This window comes from Hyperolius riggenbachi, chromosome 8 (genome assembly GCF_040937935.1).
Source record: "Hyperolius riggenbachi isolate aHypRig1 chromosome 8, aHypRig1.pri, whole genome shotgun sequence".
In the NCBI taxonomy this organism is placed as follows: Eukaryota; Metazoa; Chordata; class Amphibia; order Anura; family Hyperoliidae; genus Hyperolius; species Hyperolius riggenbachi.
This window is the reverse complement of record NC_090653.1, coordinates 106,319,245-106,342,128: the sequence shown is the minus strand read 5'-3', so window position 1 is coordinate 106,342,128 and position 22,884 is coordinate 106,319,245. Positions and strand designations below refer to the sequence as shown.

Here is a 22,884-nt window from a genome sequence, read left to right as displayed (position 1 = left end):
TACTGGTAAGCCTGATCTTATTGCTTCTGGCCTGGCCTGGATGTGGTGCTCGAATATACTTCCGTATCCTGGCAATGCAGCAGCATCAGCCCCACTCACTCAGGTGGCAGCATTCATCCCCTGTGGGGCGTGTCATATCCTGGTCACCTGATACCATGAATTACCACACTGGATGACACCAACCCCAGTGACACCTCTGCTTCTATTCACAAAACATTATCAGCTTCAAATGAATGCCGAGTACTCCCCAAAAATGTGTTTATTCATATGTTCAGAATTAAATATGTTACACTATATGTTTACAATTATTATTGTACAAATCACAAGAAATCAATAAAAATACAAACTAATATTATAAAATCACTTTACATTCACTTGAATCACATACACATGACTTATACAGCTTATTTGATTGGCTGAAGCCAAGTAGGGCACCGACTGAGTTAGATTAACCATGGAATGGCGAAACTCAGGCATGTCAAGGGATGAGTTAGCGAAACATAGGCCTCACCAAAGGGGAAAGGCTTCCAGAACACTTATTTCTCTGGGACTATTCCATTCATTTGGGACACAGAATAGATCACAATCCCTTCCACACTTCGGAACAGCAGCCTCCATCAACCTGCACTACTAAAAACACTTATACACAATCAGAGGGATTTCTTACACATAACTGAATGGACATAACTGATTCTGTTTACAACAACCTTTTCTAAGATCTCTATTAACCTTTATAAACTTATCAGGCATATCAGTACAAAAGTTATTAACACATGTATACATACCACCATCTTAAGAAAACAGCAAATAATAAATAAAACATAAACTTAACAGTTAAATGGAGAATACATCAGGGTTTTCATGTTTGATTTTTACAAACCAAAGTTTTTGAAAGATTCTTCCCCTGGACTTGCCACCTCAGATCACAAAGATTACATTTTAAGCAGCCCATTCTCCAATGGAGAGAGATGAGCATGTGGTACCCCTTGCAGATCACAGCAGGAACTACAATAGCCAAGTTATATCTAGCAGATCACTTAAAGTGGATCTGAGATAAACTTTTACTCGTTGCATAATTGTGTTCCTTTCCTATTGTTTGTAGAGCACTGTAAAATTTTCACTGGGCCCGTGGCTCTGTAGATGTGCCAGTGAATGTTTCCACACCTATTGCTGTGACTGCTGGCTTTCTGGTTTGCTGGTTACTGGGGCTTTTCATCTTGTGTGTCAAAGTGTTTTACTTGAGGGGGGGGGGGGGGATTCAGGGCACACAGTTAAGGCGGTCGTTTTGCTGACATTTGCACGTGAGTACAGGCTATCGGCAGATTGATAAGACTGTTTTTGACGGATCCGCTCAGTCTGCCGACAGCTTGTACACACGTGCAGCTGTAGGAAGAACGACTGCACCACGGGAGGGTCTGAAGGACCCGCCGTTTGTAAAAATACAGAGTGTGTACACGCCTTAAGTATTGAAGAATGGTCACAGGTTAAGCACTAGGGTACAAAAATACATGATGAGCTCTTATGTTGATTTGTACTTTCCTGTGTTTATTTGTTCATTTAATCACCTATGAAAGAACCTCTCAGCCAAATTCTGTCTCCTAAGAGCTACGCTATATCCGCTTCCCAAGGGGGAAACTAGCTCTTTTGGGCTTACCCTATCTGCATTTGGTGATCTGTCAGGGAGTTAATACTGTTCTATGGCCTCTGTGAGGATCTGAAATAGAATATATAACATGTTCAATAATTTACAGAGAAATAAATTCAGACTTAACACCTGGATAAATTACCAGAAATGGCCAATGGCAGAAGAGATGCCTGTCCAGACTCCAAAAATGTCCTGGAGATTCTAGTCCAGGATGCTCCTAGCTTTGAGCCCTCCAGAGTCCACCGGGATATCGGGGAAACTAAAGGACCACTACTATTGCAGAGTTTTTATTTTAAAGTAGGATACAACTCCGACATAACATTCAATAAAAATGTTTTTTCCTACTTTTTATTACCCATACAGTTACCATATTTGCTTTTGAGCACAAGTAATATTGTTTGTTTACAAATTACAAGTTCCCAAAGTACAGTTTATCTGGTCTGAAAGCTGCCATTTTCTTGCATAGCTGCTGAATTTACATATTAAAATCTTGTGATTACTTCTCAGCTGCACCCATACTAAAAGCAGAGAGAGCTCAGTTTCAGCATTTTGCTAATGTTTACTAATTGTAGCTGACAAAGGAATGTAAAAAAAAGATAATGTTATCACCTCTTTGGGTGTGGCAGGAAGGTTTCCACTGAAGGAGAAAGAGCTGTGTTAACTGTTTGAATGCTGTTCTGCTACCAGTGTTTTCTCGTAGTACCTTTTTTGCTGTAAAGAATCTTTTAGAGCAAAGAAGAAATGTTGAAGAAATTGAGTTTCACATCACTTTTAAAATGAAGTTCTAATTTTCTTTTTAAAACGTATTTTTTCATATCAATTTGCCATGAGCGATTAATTTCCAAAATTTCAATCACAATATCGCATTTCTTTGTCAGCATGGAGTCTGTATTTTCTCTCTGCGTGAAGAAGCACTGACTGGGAGCTGCTGATACTGATTACTCATCTTCAATACCTGGTATAATTTTGTGTTTGGAAAGAGGTTTTGATGCTTCCATCTGTCCCTACACAACCCTAACAGTGGACAGGTCACCTGGCTAGTAGTTGTTTTTTTTTTTTTTTTTTTTTTACAAGATTCATAGCTGTAGCCGTCTCATTTGACCCAAATAGGTAACATCGGTACAAACAGCTCAGTAAACCATCAGAGCTAATAATTAGAATTGTGCCTGTCGTTGGGTTTAATGTTATATCTATTTAAATGAATCACATTTGTGACATTTGTTTACCTTTCACATTGAGATCATAATACTTTTAATTAGATGTTGGCCAGCAAAGCAGAAAGGATTTTTCCCAAGAGAATTCTGCGTAAACACATAATTCAGATGAATCGTACCCTCAAGTGACTAAATGATAACAAATGGCAAAAACAGCTTTTCACTTTGCAAAGTAACAATTGGGTAAACTGTCTCTTGAAGAAAAGACATAGCAATATAAAGGACACAAGAACTATAAAATAAGTCAAGTTTTCAAGAGGTGGTCCGTCCCATAAAAAGTCCCGTATTATACAACGACAGTCACAGCAGTGTACAATGGATGCTACGGAAATGTCCATATGTAACTTCTTATTTGTTTAAAAAGAAATAAAATAAGTACACTTAATAAAAATATAAATCCTTTCTTCGCTCTTGTGAATGGAAAAACTCCTTTCGCCTTTCCTGGGCATGAAGGCCTACAAGGAAAAGATACAAAAAATAAGATTAGAAATTATATTCATTGGAAGCATGATGATACACGTTTATTGAATTGAGATATAGTTAATTTGAAGTTTGAAATGTGTTTATTTTATGTATACCATTAGCCTGGATGTTATTGTGATATTTTGATATTTTGTCTATAATAAAAATACCTACAATAAAGAATATTAACTCCTACACAACCGCCGCATCGTGTATTTACGCCCCCCTGCACAATGCTTCACAACCAGGGGCGTACATACACGTACTCGCGCTGTTTACCTCGCCGCTCACAATCGCTGCACTTTCATCGTTCATTTCCACCGCAGTTCCGCCGATAAGGAGATCTGGGACTGGGAACAGCTTGTTCTCATCCCAATCGCTGTCCCTGCGATGAATGAAAAGCCGGCATCACGCTGACGCCGGCATTTCATTCACGTAAACAGATACACTAATTACTTCCAAGTACTGTTTACCGTACTCTGAAGTTAAGTGTAGTGCCATCTTGTGGCTAAAAAGTAAAATGCACTCAAACATACACCCACATACACCCACATACACTTTATATACAGTTATACATACTTTTTATTACATTTTAACTCATTACACTCCTACCCTATAGTTATCCAAATAAAACACTTAAAAAAAATAACACAATTTAAAAAACAACGTATAGACTTTTTAATATGTATGTCAGGAAGGAATATTACTGTTAATTTTGCAAATAAAGGATTTTAATTAGATATATAGAACTAAAAATCACTAAACTGAAAAAAGCACCTTTATTTCCAGATAAAATATTGTCACCAGACATTGCACTAGGGAAATATTTTAAATGTTGCAATAACTGGGACAAATGGGCAAATACAATGTGTGGGTTTTAATTATGGCAGCATGTTTTATTTTAAAACTATAATGGCCGAAAATTGAGAAATAATGATTTTTTTTTCATTTTTTCTTATTATTCCCTTTAAAATGTATGTAACTTAAAATAATTCTTAGCAAAAAGTACCACCCAAAGAAAGCCTTATTGGTGGCGAAAAATACAATATATATCATTTCTGTGTGATTAATAACAATGACGTTATTAGCGAATTAATGAAAGGAGCATGATATGAAAATTGCTCTGGTTTTTAAGGGGAAAAACCTGTGGTTGGGAGTGGTTAAAGAAAAAAAGAAAGAAAGAAATTATATTAATTGGTACTATAGGAATGTAGTGCAACAGGTAAGAGTGTCTATTTTTATCCACTTTTACTTTACATTATTATATCTGCTCCAGCGTCAGAAACTACTGAAAATGTAACCTCTGACTATGTGATTTAGCTTCAAATCATAGTTGAGTAGTTTATTTAAAGGCAACCTGAGATGAAAGTCATCTCAGATTTTATACTTACCTGGGACTTCCTCCAACCCCCTTGAGGCCCAGGGAGATGGCGAGGGACCAAGTGGCCTCAAGGGGGCTAGAGGAAGTCCAAGGTAAGTATAAAACCCGAGGCGACTTTCGTCTCATAAACACTTTTAACCATCTGTCTCCACCCTTCATATTCTCATAACTCCAAAATGTGTCCCTTTTTGGATGGACAGTCAATGTAATTATACATATATGCTAAAAATCTGTTTAATTAACTCGAAACTTTATTCCCATCCTTCAAATTGATATATTTCTTATTTTCAAAATGCTAATATTAAGGAAAACTAATAATGATAGAAAGGACCATTGTGGTCTGGATTATATTACTATGTCTTTTGCTTATGAATTCTTAAAGAGAACGCGAGGTGGGTTTTACAAATCCTAATTGCATACAGAGGCTGGGTCTGCATATAATGCCCAGCCTCTGTTGCTATATTATCTCCCCCCAGGCCCCCCTGCGCTCTGCTGTGCCCCCCAAAGTAAACCGCCATGCTAGCGACACACAGCTTGTCGCCAGCAGGCTGATTACACGTATACTGGCATTCTCGCCGCTTCCCCGCCTCCTCTATGCTGCCACTCCCTGCCCGCATCCCTTCCATCCCCGCTGATTGGAGGGATCCTTTAGAGCTTCCCTTGCCCCCTCTTGGTGGAATTGTTCCAGTGCTGTCTCCTATTCAAATTTGCAGCCCCAGAAGCCCTCGTGTCCCCGAGACTCCATTCTACGCATGTGCTCGCTCGCGCAGTATGGCACCGCATGTTTTCAGAAGCACTCGGGGACACAAGTGTATCTGGAGGTGGCAAACTTGAATGTGATCGTGTTTAAAAGCTCTTGCAGTGTTACACCCATACAGACATACTGTGGTCTGAATGTGAAAGCTGAGACACATTTTTTAAGAAACTGAGAGACAATACAAAGCACTGGCAAGCATGGACATGTGTTAAGGTGTGCTGGAAAGCAGGGACACACAGATGAGGGTACCAGAAAGCTGGAGCACACAAAGAGAGCCACTGGAAAGCTATGATGCACTACTAGGACATGGAAAGTTTGTTGCACATTTTTTTTACACGTGATCTCAGTCCTCCCTTGCACTCAACTGATTTATATCAAAAACCCCTTATCTCCAGTGGCAAGATCATCCCCTTTACCCCCCCCCCCCCCCCCTCAACCTCAGCATCTCATTCCTTTTGCTGCACTCTTTACAAAATAAAATAAAAATGCAAAAGTAAGCAAAAGACCTTTGCATTAATAGAAAGAGCAGGGGGAAGAGTCAGAAAAAGAAGTTTTGACAGAGCTGGTGACACCTGTTCACAATTAGTAGGTCCAAACCATGTTCAAACCACTCGGGCTAGCGTGAAAACTTACTTGCTTGTGAACTTGTTCTCTGATTCACTTCCTCTGATATCGGAGGCCCAGTAGCGGCTGATGTGAGGTGGTCTGGCTTTGACTCCTGCAAAGGGCCTGAATACCTCTCAGGTTGAAGGAGATTAAGAAATGAGCCACATTTTGTATCTGGGTTGGAAACCATCTGAAACTCTGGAACTGAATGGTGATGATAGACAGAACTGACATGGCCTGGAGGTCCATAAGGGTGAAAATGCCATAGATCTGCTGGGTGTTGGTGCTGCTGGTAGACCGCTGAAGAAGTGTAGTGTTCCGATGGTGAGGTCAGTGGTGATAGCACAGGAGATGCCATTTGGGCAGATGGGTTTGGCTGATAGTGCTTTGGCCAGTTGAAATCTTCCACCATCATACTGGCTGAAAAAGCAAGCATAGACAACGCAATATTTATTTACTTTTCTGAATATTGCTTACCGCATATATTTAAGATGTTTACTTTATTATATCAAGTTTGTGAACACTTTTATCATTTTTATTGATAATCCTGGATATTTATAAAGATGGGGAATCTAATAGGGAAATTCTACTAATGTGGTTAGTTGTTGATTCAACAGTTCTCCAGTCACAGCACCCTCTACAACTTCAAATGTTGTAATAGGCCGAATAGTCTGGGCATAGTTATTACTATAACCTATCCAAAACCTAAAAGTTGTAGTGGGAGCTGTGACTGGAGTACTGTTGAAACAGCAACCAATCACGTTAGCAGAATTTCCCTATGAGATTTCCTGCTAGGTCAGCTAAAGCATACTAGCGCCAACAAACTTGGGTCTGGAAAAAAGGGCCCATTCTCACTGCATGCGTTTTGATGCGATTTTCAGAACGTTTGCATTTTCCAATTGCAACAACACTGGAGTGGTAATGTATTTCACAGCGCAGCATTTCCACTAGTGCAATGACATTATGGCTGCTGCAGTTTTTATGTGTTTGCATTTGTGTAAAGTCAATAGAAGAGCAAAAAAAATCTGTATACAGCGGTTTGCAAAAGTATTCGGCCCCCTTGAAGTTTTCCACATTTTGTCATATTACTGCCACAAACATGAATCAATTTTATTGGAATGCCACATGAAAGACCAATACAAAGTGGTGTACGCGTGAGAAGTAGAACAAAAATCATACATGATTCCAAACATTTACAAAAAAAAAATAACTGCAAAGTGGGGTGTGCGTAATTATTCAGCCCCCTGAATCAATACTTTGTAGAACCACCTTTTGCTGCAATTTTAGCTACCAGTCTTTTAGGGTATGTCTCTACCAGCTTTGCACATCTAGAGACTGAAAACTTTGCCCATTCTTCTTTGCAAAACAGCTCCAGCTCAGTCAGATTAGATGGACAGCGTTTGTGAACAGCAGTTTTCAGATCTTGCCATAGATTCTCGATTGGATTTAGATCTGGACTTTGACTGGGCCATTCTAACTTATTGATGTTTTATTTTAAACCATTCCATTGTTGCCCTGGCTTTATGTTTAGGGTTGTTGTCCTGCTGGAAGGTGAACCTCCGCTCCAGTCTCAAGTCTTTCGCAGACTTCAAGAAGTTTTCTTCCAAGATTGCCCTGTATTTGGCTCCATCCATCTTCCCATCAACTCTAACCAGCTTCCCTGTCCCTGCTGAAGAGAAGCACCCCCAGAGCATGATGCTGCCACCACCATATTTGACAGTGGGGATGGTGTGTTCAGAGTGATTTGCAGTGTTAGTTTTCCGCCACACATAGCGTTTTGCATTTTGGCCAAAAAGTTCCATTTTGGTCTCATCTGACCAGAGCACCTTCTTCCACATGTTTGCTGTGTCCCCCACATGGCTTGTGGCAAACTGCAAATGGGAGTTCTTATGCTTTTCTGTAAACAATGGCTTTCTTCTTGCCACTCTTCCATAAAGGCCAACTTTGTGCAGTGCATGACCAATAGTTGTCCTATGGACAGATTCCCCCACCTGAGCTGTAGATCTCTGCAGCTCGTCCACAGTCACCATGGGCCTCTTGACTGCATTTCTGATCAGTGCTCTCCTTGTTTGGCCTGTGAGTTTAGGTGGACGGCCTTGTCTTGGTAGGTTTACAGTTGTGCCATACTCCTTCCATTTATGAATGATCGCTTGAACAGTGCTCCGTGGGATGTTCAAGGCTTTGGAAATATTTTTGTAGCATAAGCCTCCTTTAAATTTCTCAATAACTTTATCCCTGACCTGTCTGGTGTGTTATTTGGACTTCATGCTATTGTTGCTCCCAATATTCTCTTAGACAACCTCTGAGGCCGTCACAGAGCAGCTGTATTTGTACTGACATTAGATTACACACAGGTGCACTCTATTTAGTAATTAACACTCATCAGGCAATGTCTATGGGCAACTGACTGCACTCAGACCAAAGGGGGCTGAATAATTACGCACACCCCACTTTGCAAGTTATTTTTATTTTTTAAAATGTTTGGAATCATGTATGATTTTCATTCCACTTCTCACATGTACACCACTTTGTATTATAGGTCTTTCACGTGGAATTTCAATAAAATTGATTCATGTTTGTGGCAGTAATATGACAAAATGTGGAAAACTTCAAGGGGGCCGATTACTTTTGTAAACTACTGTAAAATGCCAGCTGTGTGATTTTCTTGCGATTTTCCTGTTTTGATGTTATTTCCTTAGCTAGTGCAATAGAAAATTCCAAACAACAGAAAATGTATAAAACATACAAAAATCACATAATGACACAAAACAATGCAAGTTAAAATTGGCAAAGCTTGTGATCCCAGTGTATTTGCATTTGCGCTTTTGTTCTTCGTAGTGGAAACAGGCCCTACAAGCTCAGGACTTATTAACTCCTTGTCCACCATGCAGGTTGGGTGGTCAGGAAGGTGGAGCTTGTGACTGTGATGATTTCTCTCTTGACCAATACCAACATTTAATGTTATGCAGCACCTTGCAAGGATGAAGTGGAAAATCCTCCCCAATACAAAGCAAATTTCTCCTAATGTTAAGAACAGGGGACTCTTCCTTAAAGTGGACCCAAATTAAAAATACAAGATTTCAAAAATAAAATCTATTTTCTAAATTATAATAATAAATAGCAGCCTTTTTTAAGCTGCATGATGACAAATATAAAATATTTTACATTTATTGGAGGAACCCCTCCCTTCCTTTCAAATTGCCGGGATTTTTCCGGCAAACTGGTGGAGTAGATGGTGTCCGGCAATGGAGGAATTGCTAATGGCTGCCCCCAGTATAACCCTAGTTATGGAAAGAGAAGGGTGAAAAGCATGCACTGAAATGCTCATAGGCTTGAAGGAGTGTTTATTTATCTTTGTATGTGTCAGAGTGGTGCCACGAAATATTTTTAATTAAAAAAATGTTTGGTCCAAAAGGTCACTGCCTGTTGATAAACTGGGGGCTTTAGAGCAAACCTGAAGCAAAAAAAACAAAAAAAAACTTATCATGAAATAAATTGTATGTGTAGTACGGATAATGAATAGAAGATTTTTTTTTAAGTTATATAGCTTATTTGTTACAAAATTGCATCATTCTTTCATATATGCAGTTTAGAAATCACACTCACTTCTTTTAACCCCCCTGGCGGTATGAAAAATTTCGCCAGGGGGCAGCACAGCATTTTTTTTTTAAATCATGTAGCGAGCCCAGGGCTCGCTACATGATAGCCGCTGCTCAACGGCATCCCCCCGCCCGCTTCGATCGCCTTCGGCGATCTTTGATCAGGAAATCCCGTTCAAAGAACGGGATTTCCTGGAGGGCTTCCAACATCGGGAAGTCATTGGGAGTCCCGATCCACCCCTTGGCGCTGCCTGGCCCTGATTGGCCAGGCAGCGCACGGGGTCTGGGAGGGGGGGGCGCGCGCCGCAACGGATAGCGGCGATCGGGCGCGGGCCGGCGGCGATCAGTGTGCTGGCGCAGCTAGCAAAGTGCTAGCTGCATCCAGCAAAAAAAAAAAATTATGTAAATCGGCCCAGCAGGGCCTGAGCGGCACCCTCCGGCGGCTTACCCCGTGTCACACACGGGGTTACCGCTAAGGAGGTTAAGCTATAAAACAGCAGAAGCAGAGCACCTTTGAACGTTCCTGCAGTAAAATGTTATCTTCTCAAGCTGCCACTTACTTTCTCTTAACTATTTAAGGGCTTCAGAAAACGGGACTGTATTGACCCAGTGAATCGAATAGCTCAGAGAAGCTGTTTTGCATAGATAACAACTGAAGTTTTTTTTTCTCTTTCTGTACTGGAAACAATATGAGACTTTTTTTTTGCGACTAATGCTCTATTTCTTAGCTGTACTACACATACAATTCATTGTCTCATAAGTTTATTTTTGCTTCAGGTTTGTTTTAAAACATAAAGCACACCACATGCCTGTGTGGACTGGAGACAGCTATATGGATAAGCAATGATGTCACTATTCCAGCTGTTATTACACAGGGGTACACCAAGGAAATAGGAGATGTACTCACACAACTCCCATGAAAGGTCAGTAGGAAAGAAGAAAACTATAGTGGAAAAATGAGTACAGGGATTGTGTTTTGGCACAATAGAAGGATGTGATGCAATGTAATAAATGAATCACCTTCATTAGCTATAATCATTTTTCAGGATTTGCAAACCATGTTATGAGACACATCCAAGACAAATGAACCTATGTATAGCATGCTAAAGTGTCTGTATGAATCTGTGCATAATAATAATAATAAGGTCTCTCGAGGAGCACAAAGAAATGCTAGCCATCTGGTGCTCTGCATCTCAGTTATGTAACAAATAATAGCATCACATTAATATCACAAACATCCTTTCATCTTCTGTATAGAAGTGCAACCAGCTCAATGCTTGACTGAGCTTGCGCCTCTAATTCTCTAATAGGCATAGGCAACAGAATCACACACTTAAAAGCCTTATTTATAGCGCACTCTGCTGGGGAGTGATTTTTTTAAGCTTTTTTTTATAATAAGCCAAGCATTTTACAAGAGAACTATGTGCCTTAACTGGACATACTGTTTTGAAAGGTGTACAGTTGGAGTGACAACTAAAGTGGTCCAGCATGCAAGCAGCTATTAAGACCAGAGAGAGGCTGAGGAAAGAGTGCTTTATAACGGTGTTTGGTCAGACTTGGACTGCGCAAGCGCAGAACGCTCCCAGCTATGGGAGCGCGATCAAGAGAGGTGAGAGGTGTGAATGCGCAGAAGACGACAACCCGTGTCACAGATCATTTTGGAGGGGACGGCGGAAGCCTGAAGCACAGCGTAACTGCAATATCGCACTATAGGCTTCTACAGGCTGGAAGAAGTCCCAGGTATGTAAAGCTGCACTTGTGTTTTTTTACCTCTGATTTCCTTTAGGATACAGTCAATATGTATAGTTGGTTGCCAGAAGACTTACCATTCTTTTGAAGGAATTCATCATTTCTATTTTTAGTACTTAAGTCTTGTGGGTCTTTTGTATTCCGTAATGCTCTAGAAAAGTGCTCATCAACTACACTGTTAATGTCCCCCTGATAATAGGTGAAAACTACGCAACGCGATCCCATTTCTGTAGTCTTCACTGGCTGATCTTTAGTCCTATATTCCGCTGGGCTCTTTCTCAAATCTTCCATGTCTTATTAACAGTCAAGCCTATTAGAGAAATAAAAGAAAGGTAATCTTAGTATACCAAACAGCATTCTGAATGTGATGCTACCAGCAACATACATGGACTCTTATTTATTTATTTTTATTTCTTGACTTCCATGTTTGTTTTTCTTATCTTACTTATACAAAAAGTAAAAAGTAAATGCAGTTACAGTCACATAATAATTAATGGGGAAGAAAATGGGGTAAATGCTGCTGAAAGTCATCCATAGTGAAAATAAAAATAAGTCTTAATTACAAATATCAAGGTAAACCAAAAACAATTCCCAGTAGGGAAAAAAGAGGGCAGAGTGGAAGGACAAGCAGAGAACAATTATATCTTCTCAAACGAAGTACATTTTGTATTGAAGGCCCACATTGTCAGCGTAAGTGATCAAGGGGCCCCAGGTCTTCTGAAAGAGCTGTATAGGATCATGCTTAATTGCCAACATGCGTTCCTAGATCATTATACGGTGAACCATTTGGATGACTGGGGAGACTGAGCGGTTGGGGGATTTCCATTGGGAAGCTAATTACCCTTAAGCTGCTGTGGCTATGAATTGGGTGAGATGGTGGGTGGGATATTTAGTACAACAATCCTTATGGCTCATTAGCAGGATTGCAGGATCAAGCTTCGCTGCAGAACTGAGGACCGTGGCTATCAACCTCCCTCCAAAAGACTGAAACCTGAGGACAGCTCCACCACATATGTACCAAGTTTCCTCTACTTCCACATCTCCTAAAACATCTGTCTGAAGCATTTGGGAAGACCTTATTCATCTTAACTGGGGTAAGAGAGGTATGGTGGAACAGTCTAATGTTGTCTCAATAAGAGAAAGATATAGGCTACCTTTTAGAAGGGAGTCAAAACAATGAGACCAGTGTTGGAAGGACAGTGTGATTCCCAGTTCAGCATTTCACCAGTCCTGATAGGCAGCAATTGGCGAAGAGGCCACAATCAACAAAGGTGCGATATAAATAGGATATAAGGACGCCCTCAAGTGGGCGGGTTATGCACCACTACTCAAAGTATCACTGTGTCAAGCAAACATAATTTTTCTTTTGCGCATGCCAATCAGGCATTTTTAGAAGGTTTGTGTTATTTTCCTATTAAATTGTCAAATATTTTAATGAATTAACATAACAATATAACAATTTTTGTGTATTGTACTATGTAATTGTAAAGCTTAACTGTTTTCTGGTTACCTTTCGTTAAAGAAGAGTTTCACAGAGGGTATTGTACTTATACTTAAGTGTACTTGAAATGTCTGTTTGGAATTTGGTCCCTTCTGCTTCCTGCCCCCTCCTACAGGTCCATTGTCCGCTGGTCTGATGGTAAAATCCATGGTAATACTCTCCACCCAGCAAAGATTCTACTCCTTCCAGTCACAAATCTGGTGACTGAACTACACAGCTCTAGCCATCAAGGCAAGCCCCTAAAAAAAGTGAAAGTCTAGTAGCCATCACAGATTTAGGTATTCCTGAGAACTTCACTGTTGTAACTGGAATCCGAGGAGGCAAAAGACCAGAAATAAAGTGGATAATTAGGGGCAGAGGGGGACTTCCTGGGGTGGTGATTGACTACCCACAGGCTGTTTTTTTTCTTGGGTGGAATTCTACTTTAATGCCACAAAATCAATATATATAATATTGTGCTGTTCTAGAGAACATCATGATTTTAGCCTTCATTTATAACAAAGTCTCACAGTAGTCAGAAGTGACAATTGTAAGTAATTATCTTTAGTTCCACAATGTGGTAGAGCTGAATATAAAGCACAACAGTTCAGAAGCACTAAATACAATCAGAATTGCAAAAATTATTTTGCATACAGAAAAATCCTTGACTGAACTAAACACTAGAATATAGTAATTTTATCAAATTGCCTATTGAAAATCATACATGAGTCTGAGAAACTTCTAAATGGTTGTATAATACAGTTTTATTAGTCTTGCTCCAATACAAAATGTGAAATAAAATCTATTTACAACCTACAAGTACTTTCAGGCTAGTGTGAATAGATATTAGTCATTTGTGTAATAAGCAAAGTGTAATAAACGAGAATCTAAAGTATATTTTGAAGTTTTAAGACAAGACAAATAACTTTTGTCTTGTCTTGTCTTGCTTTGCCTTGCTTTGCCTTACTCTGCCTTGTTTTGCCTTGTCCTGTTCAGTCCATCACGGTGGCATAGTGGTTAGCACTCTTGCCTTGCAGTTCTGGGTCCCTGTTTCAAATACCAGCTAGGGTACTATCGGCACAGTATTTGTACGTCCTCCCCATGTCTTCATGGGTTTTCTCCCACATCCCAAAAACACACAGATAAGTAAATTGGCTTCCCCCTAAATTGTCCCTAGACTACGATACATATACTACACGAGACATAGTCCTATATCTATCATATAGACATATGACTATTGTCACGGACGATTGCGGGGACGCAGGCGCGTCCTGGAACCGCCCGTGAAGAAAAGAACGATCGCACTCGATTCCTGCATCGATTGCGCCTCAGATCAATAAAGCCAAGATCTGATGTGCAGTATCCCTCTGCTTAGGAACAGCTGGGAAATCTGTCTTAGCTGAAATGACAGCCTGGGGGGAAGGTGTTAATTAGCTTGGACATATTCCCTGTGGAAGGCACAATTTCCCTTTTGGCTCTGGGAACCAGGTGACACCTAGATGTTAATTAGTCAGCAGAGAACTCACTCTGCCATTTGGGGAAGACAGGATGAGCTCCCAGCAGGGGGCTATTCAAAAAATCTGCTCTGCTCAGACCGGCCGGAGCCATATTAGAAAGCATGGAGTTTAGTATTTTGAGCATGTTTAAGCAATACCGTTCAGGTGAGAAATGTGAAAGTTATATCATTCTGCTGGTCCGGATCTTGTGAGTGTTTTGATATTAAATTTGGGCCACTGTCCTAAACAGAACTCTGGGAATTCCACCGTTTTTTAACCAGGCATGCAAACATGCCCAAGTTTGATATCATATTAATCGGTAGGTTCTGGGGATCGAGAATATGTACTTATTATTTGTGGGCCGGCCGCGCAGGTCTGCCTAGGGAACATGTCAGGATTATGAGGTTGCTAAAGCCCCTGCCCACATGTGATTACCATAGTCCGGCCTGGAGGGCCGACTCTGGGAGCCCGCCTCTGAGCTCAGCTCCATAAAAAGTGAATGAGCTGCCTGGGAAGAGGTCCTCCACACTGAACCATCTTGCACTCATCAGATGCCAGCTTGAGGATATGCTGGTATCCACCTGGTCTGAACTCTGGACTTTGAAACCAAGGACTTTATGATTCTTCCCACAATAAGGACATCTTTCCAGGAACTAAGTATTTTTCTCCCTTCTTTTATTTTTCATACTGGCTATTACTGTTTTAATAATTGTTGATTTTCATAATTGTCTGTATATATTAATTATTTATATTGCGTGAATAAACGACTTTCCCCAAGTCATTCACTGTTTCGCTACCCTGCTTATCAGCACACACAGAAATGATCCCGGGTCTCTGAAGATACGCTACTGTTTGTTTGTTGTTGGCTAGACAGAATATCGTGTGTTTAACCGTTTTATTCGCAGGATTAGTCAGTCAGTTAGTGGGCCCCACGGTCCCATAGTAACCGCGGTGGTGGCAGTTTACTCTGAACCAGTAGGTGACGTTGTAATTACCCGTGTCTCACAGGCTCCCTTCTGAGTTGTCTGCGGCTAATTCTTAACGGTTCCTGCGCATTGACTGCGACCAGAGTTCGCACGATCTGTGCGCTGGCACCGTTTAGAAGGCTAAGTGCAGTCAGCCACTAGAGCTCCTGTGACAGTGTTAGGCAGCGGTTGGGACCTGTGTTGTGCTGAAAGTATCTGCGATAGCGCTAGCGCTATCGAGAAACGAACTAATTCGTTGGTGTAGCTGGAAGGCAATATATTTTTTATATATACAGAGAGACTGTGTAGCCAGTACCCCTCCCCAAAAGTTTTATTTTATTTGGCATGGAAATGTCCGGGAACTACCAGAACATGTGCCTAGCAGACCTGGAAAATCTTTGCGAAGAGAGGGGCATTGGCATCCTCCGCAAGAACAAACGGGACCTGATAGCAGACTTGTCCAGATGGGATGCCCAGCAACTGCGGGAGCCGGGAGTGTCCGCTGAAGTGGATACCAGCCCATCTGACAGTCTAGGGGAACCAGAGACTGAAGATCCTAGGCGTACAGAGGTTGAGCATCCTGCGGGCCCTGTTGCAACAGTTACGCCAGAGACTGTCAGTATGGACCCCAATCCCAGAGTTTCTGACAGTACTCGCCCGGAACTGGCCAGTACTGGACTGTCCATGGGTGCTGACCCGGTAATGCAGCAGGCATTACAAAAGCTGATGGAGACTGACCTGGACAAGTACCTGCAGTACATGCGTGAGGAGCGTCAATCTGCGGAACGGGAGCGCCAACGACAGCATGAGCTAAACATGGCAAAGGTGCAACAGGCCAGCCGGAGTTCACCGCCCAGCCTCCCTGCTGAAGGAGCTGCAGCACCCGTAAGTGCAAAATTTAAATTTGCTAATATTGAAAAAGACACTGACATTGACTTGTTTTTGCGGTCTTTTGAAAAAGCATGCCGTCAGTATCGTCTGTCCCAAGACCAGTGGGCCAGACATCTGACACCTTTGCTGCGCTACAAAGCGCTTGATGCTTTCGCAGAATTGCCTGCGGAAAAGGATAATGATTATGATGCTATAAAAGACGCTATCATTACTAAGTACCAGCTGACGCCAGAAGCCTATCGGAAAAAGTTTAGGGCCTGGCAGAAAAAGTCTTCTGATTCGTACCGAGATGTGGCCAGCAGCTTGCTCACCACACTCCGCCAGTGGACGCTAGGCCTCACCAAAGGGTCTTATGGCGTCCTGGAGGACTTGATAGTCCTCGAACAATTTCTGAACATTTGCCCTGCTGATGTACGACAGTTTGTGTTAGAACGCAGGCCGGCTTCAGCCACTGTCGCTGCAGACCTTGCTGAGACTTTTGCAACTACCCGGGTGGCTGATACCCGCAGAACTGTCCCATCCAGCTGGAGAGGAGGTCAGCCCAATACCTCGGCAGACCCTCCTGCTACTGTGAGCCGTCCGCCACAGAGGCCACCCAGCGCAGCTGCTGCACCCAGGCCTGCAGCGCCTGGAGAGGTCACCTGTCACTACTGCCGCCAGCCCGGACACATGAAGTTCGACTGCCCGGAGCGGAGACAGACATCACCTGCACCTCACCCACAGCAGAGGCAACCCGCCAGCGAACCACAGCCTAGATCATCAGATTTTGTCCTGTTTGCACGCGGACAGGAAATCCGCGACCGAACCGACCAGCAGCAACTTGTTAGAGTGAACGGCAAAGTTGTCACCGGATTTCGAGACACCGGAGCTGACATCACGTTAGTTCACTCACATCTTGTGCCAAAGGAGAGCATCAGCTCCAGCCGATCCCTTGCCCTTACTGGAGTAGAGGGCACCCTTTTCCACATAGCCCACGCAAAAGTGAAGCTGGATTGGGGAGTGGGAGGAGTCCAAGAACGGGTTGTTGGGGTTATGAAGGATCTCCCAGTCCCTGTGTTGCTAGGGACTGATTTGGGCAAGCTTGTGTCCTACTATGAACCTGCCACGACCGCCTTGTCGCTCACGGAAGGAGACGGACTCTCCACCCACCACCAGGTACTTTATACACTTGGGGGAGCACCAGGGGGAGGTGGGTTGAATGTGCCCAGTTCAAGGGTACCAGGTTCAATAGTGCCTGCTTCAAAGGCACCTGAGTTTGATGTACAGACTGTCTGTTGTGATGATGCTGTAGCTGTACCTGAGTTTACTGTACAACCTATCTGTAATGAAAAAATGTCTATACCTGTCAATGTCATTACTGCATGCAATGATGATTTGAGTAATGTCCGTCTGTGCCATTCTGACAGTGTACCTGTGCTAGCAGTACCGCGCAGCTGCACTGCTCAGAACCCGAGCTCCGAACAGGTGGAGGGGGTTCCGGCCTCCTCCCCCTCCTCTGACCGCAGGGATGAGACCTTTCAGCCGCTGGCCTCGTGTGACATGAGCCAGTTGGCTGAAACTGACAGCGCCATATTCTCAGCCGCACTACAAAGTGACCCAAGCCTGGAGGTGCTCAGGCAGCAAGCCGCTGAGCCCCTCGCAGACGGGGCCGCTTTCAAGGTGTACTGGGAAGGTGGGAGACTGTACAGTGAGTCTGTACAGCCCCCTACAGGTAGATCCCACGCGGATACCAAGTGGCTTGTGGTCCCGAGTGCGTTCAGGGGACATGTGCTGAAATCCGCACATGGTAATCCTCTGACAGGGCACTCGGGTGTCCGCAAGACACTCGCCGGTATTCGGAACCAGTTTTATTGGCCCCGGATGAACAGGGATGTAGCAAACTACTGCAGGGCATGTGCCGTCTGTCAGGAGCTGGGAAGGTCCAGGGATTCCCGCGGGGTTCCCTTAGGTCCACAGCCACTCAGCAGGGGAACCCTGCGTGGGCTGGCTGTTGACCTAACCAACCCACTGCCCGTTGTCAGCAGTCCCGGCAGGCACCACGTCCGACTGCAGTGGCGCAAACGCCCTGTCCAGAACGGTCCAGGTTGGGTCAACCCTGAGGGTAGCAGACCGCGACCGGTCCAGGGGAACCGAGCCACAGGCTCCAATAGGTTTTCCCGCCGTACCGGCAACTCGAGGCCCGTCAGCCAGGTTAGCGGCGCCGCCACACATCTTGCGGATGAGTGGCTAAGCCACGGACAAGGGGGAGGGCTGTCACGGACGATTGCGGGGACGCAGGCGCGTCCTGGAACCGCCCGTGAAGAAAAGAACGATCGCACTCGATTCCTGCATCGATTGCGCCTCAGATCAATAAAGCCAAGATCTGATGTGCAGTATCCCTCTGCTTAGGAACAGCTGGGAAATCTGTCTTAGCTGAAATGACAGCCTGGGGGGAAGGTGTTAATTAGCTTGGACATATTCCCTGTGGAAGGCACAATTTCCCTTTTGGCTCTGGGAACCAGGTGACACCTAGATGTTAATTAGTCAGCAGAGAACTCACTCTGCCATTTGGGGAAGACAGGATGAGCTCCCAGCAGGGGGCTATTCAAAAAATCTGCTCTGCTCAGACCGGCCGGAGCCATATTAGAAAGCATGGAGTTTAGTATTTTGAGCATGTTTAAGCAATACCGTTCAGGTGAGAAATGTGAAAGTTATATCATTCTGCTGGTCCGGATCTTGTGAGTGTTTTGCTATTAAATTTGGGCCACTGTCCTAAACAGAACTCTGGGAATTCCACCGTTTTTTAACCAGGCATGCAAACATGCCCAAGTTTGATATCATATTAATCGGTAGGTTCTGGGGATCGAGAATATGTACTTATTATTTGTGGGCCGGCCGCGCAGGTCTGCCTAGGGAACATGTCAGGATTATGAGGTTGCTAAAGCCCCTGCCCACATGTGATTACCATAGTCCGGCCTGGAGGGCCGACTCTGGGAGCCCGCCTCTGAGCTCAGCTCCATAAAAAGTGAATGAGCTGCCTGGGAAGAGGTCCTCCACACTGAACCATCTTGCACTCATCAGATGCCAGCTTGAGGATATGCTGGTATCCACCTGGTCTGAACTCTGGACTTTGAAACCAAGGACTTTATGATTCTTCCCACAATAAGGACATCTTTCCAGGAACTAAGTATTTTTCTCCCTTCTTTTATTTTTCATACTGGCTATTACTGTTTTAATAATTGTTGATTTTCATAATTGTCTGTATATATTAATTATTTATATTGCGTGAATAAACGACTTTCCCCAAGTCATTCACTGTTTCGCTACCCTGCTTATCAGCACACACAGAAATGATCCCGGGTCTCTGAAGATACGCTACTGTTTGTTTGTTGTTGGCTAGACAGAATATCGTGTGTTTAACCGTTTTATTCGCAGGATTAGTCAGTCAGTTAGTGGGCCCCACGGTCCCATAGTAACCGCGGTGGTGGCAGTTTACTCTGAACCAGTAGGTGACGTTGTAATTACCCGTGTCTCACAGGCTCCCTTCTGAGTTGTCTGCGGCTAATTCTTAACGGTTCCTGCGCATTGACTGCGACCAGAGTTCGCACGATCTGTGCGCTGGCACCGTTTAGAAGGCTAAGTGCGGTCAGCCACTAGAGCTCCTGTGACAACTATGGTATGGATTACATTGTGAGGCCCTCTGAGGGACAGGTACGTGATAAGACAATATACTCTGTACAGCTCTGTGGAAGATGCTATATAAATAATAATAAAATAACATTTATATTGCACTTTTCTCCTGGTGGACTCAAAACGCTTAAGCTGCAGCCACTAGGGCATGTTCAGTAGGCAGCAGCAGTGTTAGGGAGTCTAGCCCAAGGACTCCTTACTGAATAGGTGCAGGCTTCCTAAACAGGAAGAGCCAAGATTCAAATCCAGGCCACCTGTGTCAGAGGCAGAGCTCTTTACTATTACATTATCCAGCCAGCATTCTTACTCTATGCAGCCACCATCCACCATCCACCATGTCCGAGACGTGTATGATGAGATGGAACACCTAGCATTATATTGTAACTCAACTGAAAAGACAAGTATGGTGCAGAAACCTTGACAAATGGTGTCTGAGCATTGTGATATATGTAGGAGCTGTTAGGGGAAGCAAACGTCTTAGAATTTTGTTTTATTCTGCCCCTAAACATCTTCTGCCCCGAAACATCGAATTCACCATAAAGTCAAGTATTAAAAAATATGGTGAACACCATTAATTACAGCCTGAACTTGAAGTCGGAAGAAGGTGCAGAGCTAGTGATGACTGGCTAAGCACTACCCTATATCCAATAGCCCAGGCAACTCTTTCCCATAGGATAGTAGGTTAGGCTTTATCTGTTGCTGGATAGTGTCTGTCTTCCCCTGCTGGCTTCAGTGTCTGTCTTCCCCTGCTAGCTTCAGTGTCTAAAGCTTTGTACACACATCCAATTTTGACTAGCCAGTCATTGGCCAATTTTACAACTTTAATGTAGTATGAGAGCTACCTACACAATCTGTTCATATTATTAAAATCTGTTGGCCCTCATACTACATGGAGGTGGAAAAATTGGCCAATGACTAGACAATCAAAACTGGATCTGTGAATGGGCCCTAATGCTGGGCATAAACGGCTAGATAGTGTGCCGGTATCCCCGCAGTTGCTTTCTAATCAGCGCTTCGTTTTTACTATTGTTCTGCCCGCCGGTATCCAGCGCGGAATCGATCCGGCGGGCAATCGGACCTGTCGGAAATTATCATTCGAGCCATCAGTGGCTTGATTGATAAGGAGAAACGAGCCGTGTATGCCCAGCATAAGAAAAAAAGGCAGTTTTATGTCGACATTGCCTTGTTTGAGACTTTTCTAAGTTTACACTTTTTTAAGATTCATTTTAGTGATATACTGTAGCTGTAGTGCGAATGCAGTTACATGCTGTAGTGTGAATGCAGCGAGAACCTGATATAATAAATAAAGGAGATATTGGGCTTTTTTAACTGCAAATGACTATAGTTGTATGGCAGCCAGTTCACTGATCTTTATTGACGTCTGATATGACCCAGGCAAGATCAGCAAACAGTTGCTACCTAATAGCAGATGATAAAAAAAGAAAAAATTCAGATTTCCAAGGTCACTTATGTTCTCCACTCTTCTCCAACCTTGAAAAACCTTAGAAAGCCAGGCCCAAGCATTCAAATGACCTTTAAAACAACCTTTAATCATATTTCCTCTGTTGTTTTAAGTAAATACTAGCCAAGCTTGTTTTCCGACCCTTAGGCTCTGTTCACATAAAATGTTCAAAAGCAGCAAAGCACAGGGCACTTACTGCCTGCCATTGATCCATAGGTGTGCTTCTTTTCACACTGAGCAGTGATAGAGAGATAGGGAAGTGGCATAAACAGAGTATGTTATTAACTCACAATGGGCCTCAGGCTTAACTGTTTCAACTCTGTCTTCACATTCCCTCCCAAGTAGCCTCTTTCATGATTTGAACCAGCTTTATTCATGGCCAGGAGAAGATGTTTGGTTGCTAGGGGCAAAATGTATACAAAAAAGACCTACTTAAAGAGGAACTTTAGCAAAAGGGGTAAAAAAAAAATCAATACATTGCAACGTGAGAAGTAAAAAAATAGAAGAGATCATGAAATGATTGATATTCGCCATGTAATTTTTTAATATTGTTTGATCCACAATCAGCCTGCACATAATAATCTTTACTACTGGAAGGGCCTGTACACACTGCTGCGCTTGCGCTGCGCTTTTCAAATCGCATGCGCTTTTTAATCGCAAGGTCTTCTGAAAAATAATGAAAATCGTGGAGACCTGTACACACTGGTGCAATGCGCTTTTCCTATTCACATGAAGGCTTGCGCTTTTAAAAATCGCATGCGATTTTAAAAGCGCAGCAGTGTGTACAGGCCCGAAGACATGAAAAAAAACAGACAGCACTAACTGCCATTATCTATAACCACACCCTCTAACAGCGTGATAGGCTAAAAGGTTGTTTTTTAATAGTTATACATATGCACAGAGGAAGATGGCAGTTGGAAGCAGCTGTTATTTCTCACAATGCAACAAGGCTCACAGACAGGAAACTGTCAAGACCTAGGTCCTGACATCACACCGTGGGAGGGGTTTCACCACAATATCAGCCACACAGACCCCCCTGATGATCTATTTGAGAAAAGGTAAATATTGCTCATGGGAAAGGGGGCATCAGCTACTGATTGGGATGAAATTAAATCCTTGGTTACAGTTCCTCTTCAACCTCTCTGCAACCGCCTAACGCAGATTTGCGGCCGCAGAGTGGCTCTGTTGATCCTCAGCACCACCATATAGCATCATCTCACGAGAAGTGAGATTTGACGGGAGCTCACATGAACGCGAGCTCCCGACACTGTAAACAGTCGGCCCCAGCGATCAGCCTGCCAGCGGCTGATCAGCACTGGCAAGCAGTTTTTTTTCAGTGAATTGAATTTCATCATTTATATAGCGCTGCCATCTTAAACAGGTTTGTCACGTAACCGTCCCACGGAAGGGCTCACAATCTAATCCCTGCCATAGCCATATGTATATGGCTATGAAGTAGTGTAAGGGCCAATTTGAGGGGGGTAAAATAAATAGTTGTTTATTTTTCA

At 43.1% G+C, this 22,884-nt stretch overlaps 1 protein-coding gene across 1 annotated transcript in view; it reads right to left on the bottom strand.

Moving 5' to 3' along the window:
• Positions 1-230: 230 nt before the first annotated feature.
• Positions 231-22,884, bottom strand: part of VGLL1 (vestigial like family member 1) — a 48,256-nt gene continuing 25,602 nt past the window's right edge. Inside the window, exons 2-4 of the mRNA XM_068250982.1 lie at positions 11,491-11,723; positions 6,093-6,485; positions 231-3,314 (exon numbers count right to left, since the gene is read on the bottom strand). Coding sequence (XP_068107083.1) covers positions 3,241-3,314; positions 6,093-6,485; positions 11,491-11,704 — 681 coding nt within the window. The 5' untranslated portion in view covers positions 11,705-11,723 and the 3' untranslated portion in view covers positions 231-3,240. The remainder of the gene's footprint in view (positions 3,315-6,092; positions 6,486-11,490; positions 11,724-22,884) is intronic.